Source organism: Carassius auratus, chromosome 41, assembly GCF_003368295.1.
Source record: "Carassius auratus strain Wakin chromosome 41, ASM336829v1, whole genome shotgun sequence".
NCBI classification, from domain to species: Eukaryota; Metazoa; Chordata; class Actinopteri; order Cypriniformes; family Cyprinidae; genus Carassius; species Carassius auratus.
This window is the reverse complement of record NC_039283.1, coordinates 888242-896153: the sequence shown is the minus strand read 5'-3', so window position 1 is coordinate 896153 and position 7912 is coordinate 888242. Positions and strand designations below refer to the sequence as shown.

General features: G+C 36.6%; 1 protein-coding gene across 2 annotated transcripts in view; it reads left to right on the top strand.

Annotated features, from left to right (window-relative positions):
- The first annotated feature begins 4017 nt into the window (after positions 1-4017).
- LOC113059747 (methanethiol oxidase-like) overlaps positions 4018-7912 on the top strand; it is a 12796-nt gene continuing 8901 nt past the window's right edge. Inside the window, exons 1-5 of one of the 2 annotated variants that reach the window (XM_026228309.1) lie at positions 4018-4279; positions 5296-5352; positions 5518-5580; positions 6137-6249; positions 6373-6558. In XM_026228309.1, coding sequence (XP_026084094.1) covers positions 4276-4279; positions 5296-5352; positions 5518-5580; positions 6137-6249; positions 6373-6558 — 423 coding nt within the window. In that variant the 5' untranslated portion in view covers positions 4018-4275. The remainder of the gene's footprint in view (positions 4280-5295; positions 5353-5517; positions 5581-6136; positions 6250-6372; positions 6559-7912) is intronic. The other variant, XM_026228310.1, reaches the window with a different exon arrangement.

The window sequence follows — 7912 nt, the reverse complement described above, 5'->3', positions numbered from 1 at the left end:
AAATCTACCTTTCAATGCTAGCAAATGGTACAATGCTACCTGCAGTGCTCTTCACAAGTTACTCTGCAAGCAGAAGCCCATCTGACTCAATCCTGCTTATGGCCAAAGAGGAAGGTTTCAGCACAGCGGAAGAATTAGAAATTTGGGCCACCAAAGTGTGGAAGCAACATCTCGACTCACAGAATGAAATTGATGCCCTACTGGTTATGGATAGCCATCATAGCCAAACTTATGAAAGCATCATATCTACAGTCAGTAGCACCAAAACCTTCCCTGCCATAGTTCCGGCTGGATGTACGGCCAGACATCAACCTCTAGAGATGTGTGTACGCCCTGTGCTGCAAAGGTTATTTCTAACTCGTTGGGCACAACAACCCAGCGATGGTGCATCTGGGGTTCAGCGTGAGGATCTGGTGGAGCTTCTCGTATCTTGGTTGGAAGAGGCCATGTCATGCTTCTCCAGTAGGCCTGAATATATTCAGCACTCGTTCTGCTTGGCTCGTCTGCTTCCTGATCAGGAAGCAAATGCTAGTTTGCCTGGTACACCTTTGGAGCTGTTAAATAAACTGTCTGAGGCCACAATTGGACCTGAAGTTGTAGATCCTGAGTCAGCAGAAGAAGAAGAAGAGCCAATGGACACACATACTGTAGACAAAGTGAGCCAAGTAACTGAGAAAATTGATTTGACACAGGAGCCAGTGGATACCGAAAAAGAAGTCAGTGAAACAAAAGATGGAGACGCAATGCCAATTGAAATAAAGAAGTCAGAGCAACAAAAGGAAAGAACTGATGAATGTTTGGAAATTGCAAGTGAATCCACCGATTTCTCACATTCAACGCCTGAATCAGAGACCCCTTCACACATCTCTGAACAAGAAAATTTGTCAGAATCTTGTCAGGATGATAACACTTACTGAACAGACTTAGCAAACAGGTGATTTTTGTAACTACAGAGACACTGAATAGAAGGATTTTAGGCCAGACAAACCTATTTAGGCAGTATGTGACTGTGGATAATTTAATTTACAACCTATTGTGGGGTCAAGCGAAAATGTAAAAATATTTTTTAATCCTAAATACTGTAAAGATTTACCGGACAGATACTATTTGGTTAAATTATATATCCTCAAGTAAATCATCATTTTTGTGCCATTCTAAAGCTGTACTGAGAACATTTTCATCAACTCAAATTGAAGCTTACAGTGGTTCGCTTTTTATTTTTTTATTTTTTTTAATAATCTAACACTTGAAATGAAGAATCACTCAAATGTTATTTCGATAATTGCTATTTAAAATTGTTTAAAGGGTCATATGATGCGATTTCAATTTGTACTTTCTCTTTGGAGTGTTACAAGCTCTTCGTGCATAAAGAAGATCTGTAAAATTGCAAAGAACACAGTCTCAAACCCAAAGAGATAATCTTTATAAAAGTTAAAGAGTCAATCTTCCCTACCTAAAACGATTCATTTTAACACCTCCTCACGTCTACGTCATGATGTGGAAAGGTTTCCATAACACCGCCGAAATGTTTATGCAAAGAAAGAAGGCATACCTTTTATTCTTGCAGTTGCCACTGCAACCATGTTCTAGAGACGCTTTGAAAGCGAAACTACTTTGTTTTGCCTTCCAAAAGAGGACACAACTAGAAATCAGTGGTTAAGTTGTATTTACAACACTGTTTCAGAACAGTTCAGTCCAAATATTCAGATGTGTGCAGCACATTTGACAAAAGACGAGGACTGTTTTCTTTGAGAGTAGCCTACAATGCTGGTATCTGTTTCCATAAAGTGGGGCGATTCCAACTTTGCAAGGACAGTCTGGCACTTGTGACTCACAGTCTGTAAGTACATTTTCGTATTTAAAGAATTGGCCACTGATGATTCAAATGCAAATTTTGAGCACTGTAGAGTAACGCTTGTTGCTTTGTCATTTCTCCGATCACACGTGCAGACATAGTTTTATGTTTACGTAGCACGATATGCAGCGCAATACGCAATGAGTATATAAACAGGTTGAGTCATTCTAATCAGTAATTATGTCCCCACTGGATGCAACAAATGCCTCATTTATAATGGGTTTTATTGATTTTGTGTTATCGTGCCAGTTTTCTGACCGGGACACTGCATCAGTATGGTAAGAGGCATTTCTGTCACATGCTTGAGGAATTTGGCCAATATCAATGCGTTGGATAACTTGCCAATCAGCATTCACCTCGCTTTTCAGACTGATGAGCTTTTTTAAAATCAACGTGTTTCAGAAAGGAGTTCTTCTGTTTTGGATATTTATCTACTTACAGACTGAAAAAACAATGAGACACTTTGACAAGTCTTAGCACTGGTATTGCAGAAGCAGCAGTGAATGGAGTGGGATCAGTATGTGTATTCATTATTGATTTCAGCATCTGAATTTACTGTAGCAACCACTGGATGGTGTAACTACACTCCAGGTGTCATTCATTGACATTCAATTCAAAGACTTTCTGTAGCACATTATTAGTGCCATTACATGTTTTTATAAAGGTGCTTACTTTGATTTAATTTCTGTTTGCTGCAACAATTTTGTATATATTTTATATGTACTAAATACTGGGGCTTAATGTAAATGGTCTGATTATGAAGGTAAGTGGGAGTTGATATCACTGGGGGTCTTTTGGATGTTATTTTGATGAAACTGTAAAGAGGACTAAATATATGTATAATGATTTAAGAGGTAAAAGTGTTATGTGTGTGGCTTGGGATTTCTGACTATTCCTCATGAATAAAACGTAAATAAACTCAGTTTGTGCATAAAGCCAACACATTTTTTCCCCCATGCTTCCCCGCTTTGTTTTAATGAGGACAGGACGTTTCCCACACTGCCTGCCAGAGACCAGCACCTGCATTTAGATTACTGAAAACTTGGACCTATGATTTCTCATAGGACAGTCAGAAGCTGCAGCACTGAGCAGAATGTTGATTTGTAACGAAGAATGAATATTTACACAAATAATTTAGATGAATCATGACTATATTTGTCTCATACAAATATATTTGCCATGATGCAAAGAATAAATACAACAGATTACGTTTTTCACATTTTGTGGGATGCAGCACCACAAAATTTCTATCAAATTGTTTTCAGTTAACTTGGAAATTAACATAGAAATCTAACTTTCAAAGAAAACCGATATATTCCGGGAAATGTAATGGCCATCCACTGTGTTGAATTAAAATTAATACATTTAAAGAAATGTTCAGATGGCATTTCATACATTGTTTATTACCGTAACTCAATGATTAAGAAAAAAAATATCCTGTAAAAATGCTTTGCGAATTCGAATTGAAGTTCTGCTCCCTTGCTACCTTGATTCAAATTCACAAACTGATTTTAACATTAAGCGCATTTAGAATTCAGTTCTGAATTGTGTGCAAACCTGAAAAGATGTCGATTTAGTATTTAGGAACGGAAAAAATCTCATCTCGCACTATGGTTTGATCATATGTTTTCTGACCATGAGAGAACATGGACAAGACAGTTGGTCCGTGTATGTTTTGATCATTTCGGTTTCGTTTTCAATGTGCACATTGAATTTAGCTACATTCGTTGCGGAACATTGAATGAAAATGCAATCGTAAGTGTCTTGACTGTGAGTGTTAATGCAATTAAGAAAAATAGCCTTTGAATGATAATTTTGCCACAGTTTTAGCTTGAACATGATATACATGTCTAATAATTTCTGTAATACATTTTCATTTTAATTTTGCAACTTATGAAGCATTAAAATTAGTATTCATTTTACATATTAAAACTAGTGTATAAAATGGCAAAGAAAATTTATGTAATTTCATTTTCATTTTGCACCAGACGTTTCGTATTGGAAAATGTAAATACAGAAATGCATTGCCGTTTTACATATTGCATTGTCCTTTTGCATATTGCATTCCAAATCGAATATTGCTACCCATCTGCTTCCATGAAATAGGACGCCATGACGTAAAGAATGTGTTAATTAACACACGAGGCCATCTAGCGATATTTAGCGACTTTTCGATCAGGCTTTTTAGATGCTTTCCATTCAAAGAAGTTGACAACATTTCCCTGGATGCGGGGCCTTTATCGATTTCCTAGGATCGAGGCGCCATTTTTTATTCTCCAGTTGAATACCTCCTGGATGTGTTTTTTACAGTCCCACGTGGTACTCTCTCCAACAGAGTTAATCCCAAAAGCACACGTCTCAAAGGGTTGCTAGTTCAGTAAGTTTCCGCACGTAAAAGCAGCAGCAGTATCAGCGGCAGTATGGGTGAGTCATTTCTAATGCACTTTTGACCATTGTTGCTCAGACTTTTTTTTTTTTTTTTGCAAGCATTCGACATTTTCTTCCGAATTTTAAGTACGAAATTGATCCAACTTGGAAGAAATATTTATTTAAATATAGAATTCGTGCAATGTTTACTAACTTTTTCTGAGGCATGTTTAAGCATTCAGAATCTACATGTAATCGAATTTGATTTACAGTTAAGAACACGTGCTGTTATTGCAGCTAAGCTAACATTTTAACATTTGTATTAAATATTAATCTCGTGCAATACAGTATAATAATAATAATTGTTATTAACACAACAATAGTGCTAAAAAGCTCACACATTTATTTATTTTTTCTTATTGACCTCAATATGGCTCATTAGCTTGTAGAATTAGTCTTTACTGACATTATTGAACGCAGACCAAGAAAAAGTTATTTGTGTGTGTGTGTGTTTTCATCGTTGACTTACAATATATAAATAAAAAAGATTTGATTACACAACCGTTTTTATTTGGGTCAGTGAGGGGACTGACCTTCACATTACCCATAAACATGGCTTTCAAGGGAAGGATGTTGAACAATTCTTGGCAAGACACAGTGACTCCTAGATAGTGACATTGTCCTTATGTTGAAGTTGTTTGTGTGCTTGTATGCATGTTTTTCCTTATTTCCAATATTTACAAGGCAGTAACAATGTGTTATCTATTAATAACTTCTAGTTCACTCATCTTTCTTGCCTTTCAAGAGTGGACACACTACGTTTTGCACTCTGCACTTTACTAAACCACACATTTAAATAATATGCAAAAACTTTATGCCTTCATTTAATCTCTCAGATTTTTATTATGGATTAAATGAATATCAAGCAAAATTAATTTTATAATACGGCACTTCCCAGACTGAATTATGTCTGTATGACTGCATCAGTCAGGCCTAATTCAGTAATTGAATAACTGACTAGCTCACATATAAATATTTGAGATGTGACATACTCTCTCTCTCATTGCTTGCAGCTTCTACCTGTTCAGGATGTGGACCAGGATATAAAACCCCTCTGGATGCCATGAAAGTTGAGTTACTTTATAAGATTAAGACAGCATATTGTCTGAACAATAAGCTGGTAGTATATATATTAACGTGAGTTGGTTAATACATAGTTGCAAGTCATTATAAGGGAGCAGTGACCTTTGCACTGGAGACTCACTGTGCTCACTGAACAACTTCTGATCTTGCAGCTCCTCCTCCCTATGAGCGGATGTCCTCCTCACTTGCGAATTGGCTTTACTCTGCATTGTTTGGTTTGCCTACTGTTTTCCCTGAAAAAATAAATACATTTAAAAAAATCTCACAAATACACTATAAACTTTGCTCAAGTTTCTCTGTACTTTTTTTTTTTTTTGGAATTTGGTAAAAGCTAGTCAATTTCTATGTGATTTTAAACCCTAACCTAAAATACTTTTAACATGATAAATTGCATTATACCTTTAATTATACCAAATTATTATCTTTATAAAATTATGATTGTTTTTATAAATATTATTAATCTAATGGGAAAACCAGTATATTTTGTCTTTGCAAAATGTAAAAAGTCATATTACATATATATATATATATAAGCATGCAAAATCTATGTAAAAATAAAAACCCTATTATAACTGGCATTTTTTAATGGAATAAATCTGTTATTTTTTAATTTAAAAATGCTAAGAACTTAATAGCAGATTTTTGTTTAGTGCATTTTATCCAATGATGTGGACACAAATGTTACACCCTTTATGGAATTTAGTGATAAATTATAGGAAGCAAAGATGAATAGATTTAAACTTTAAACTTAAACATAAATCCATCCTATAGGGCCTCGAGAAAAGATAGTCTACCTGCCATGCATTTACCGCAACACAGACATTCAGAAACCTGACTATCTTGCAACCGTTGATGTCAATCCACAATCTCCCAATTTTTGCAAGGTAATAGCAAATATGAAATATACACTTAAAATTTTTTAAATTAGAATGTTGCAGCAACATATTTCTTTTTTTATATTTCTTTATAAGCATTTTATCTATTTACACCATCTTGTAATGGTCTAGGTGATTCATAGGCTGCCCATGCCTAATCTAAAGGATGAGCTACACCATTCTGGTTGGAACGCTTGTAGCAGTTGTTATGATGATCCTTCCAAAAGACGCAATCGTCTCATTCTGCCTTCTCTGATGTCCTCCCGTATCTACGTCGTTGATGTAGGGACGGATCCACTGGCCCCACGGCTTCATAAGGTTCATTTTAGTAAACACTTAGTTATACAAGAGCCTATCTGTATGAATAACCTTATAGTAATGCTGTTAGCTTTGTGAATGAACATTTGGGTTAGTAATCTGAGGAAGTTTAAAAACCCAAGAGAAATTCATGAACTAGGGAGTTGCTTAAATGATTTGCTCTAGTTGCTCCAAAAGGGCTTTTCCTACTTGAATGCATATGATTTTTAATTTTAACTGCATGCTATAGTACAGGTGCATTTCAGTAAATTACAATGTCATGGAAAAGTTCATTTATTTCAGTAATTCAACTCAAATAGTGAAACTTGTGTATTAAATAAATTATATGCACACAGACTGAAGTAGTTTAAGTCTTTGGTTCTTTTAATTGTGATGATTTTGGATCATATTTAATAAAAACTCACCAATTCACAATCTCAACAAATTAAAATATGGTGACTTGCCAAACAGCTAATCAATTCAAAACACCTACAAAATGTTTCCTGAGCCTTCAAAATGGTCTCTCAGTTTGGTTCACTAGGCTACACAATCATGGGGAAGACTGCTGATCTGACAGTTGTCCAGAAGACAATCATTGACACAATTCACAAGGAGGGTAAGCCACAAACATTCATTGCCAAAGAAGCTGGCTGTTCACAGAGTGCTGTATCCAAGCATGTTAGCAGAAAGTTGAGTGGAAGAAAAAGATCCACAACCACCCGAGAGAACCACAGCCTTATGAGGATTGTCAAGCAAAATCGATTCAAGAACTTCACAAGCAATGGACTGAGGCTGGGGTCAAGGCTACAGTTGTCATATTCCTTTTGTTAAGCCACTCCTGAACCACAGACACATCAGAGGCATCCTTACCCGGGCTAAGGAGAAGAAGAACTGGACTTTTGCCCAGTGGTCCAAAGTCCTCTTTTTAGATGCGAGCAAGTTTTGATAGTGCTGTTAATGAACAGCATTATTTTCCACCCTCAATACCCATGGCTGAAGTCCCCTTGAGCAAGATACTGAACCCCCCAATTGCTCCCCGGGTGCTGGATATACAGCTGCCCACTGCTCCGGGTGTGTGTTCACGGTGTGTTCACTTCTCACTGCTGTGTGTGAGCACTTGGATTGGTTAAATGCAGAGCACCAATTCCGAGTATGGGTTACCATACTTGGCAAATGTCATGACTTTCACTTCAAAATCATGGTGTTGGTGTGCTTGACTGGCTAGCAAACTCACTAGACCTAAAGAGGAAAAAGAGAAACAAGGGACCAAAAGATGCAGATGAGCTGAAGGCCACTGTCAAAGAAATCTGGGCTTCCATACCACCTCAGCAGTGCCACAAACTGATCACCTCCATGCCACGCTGAATTGAGGCAG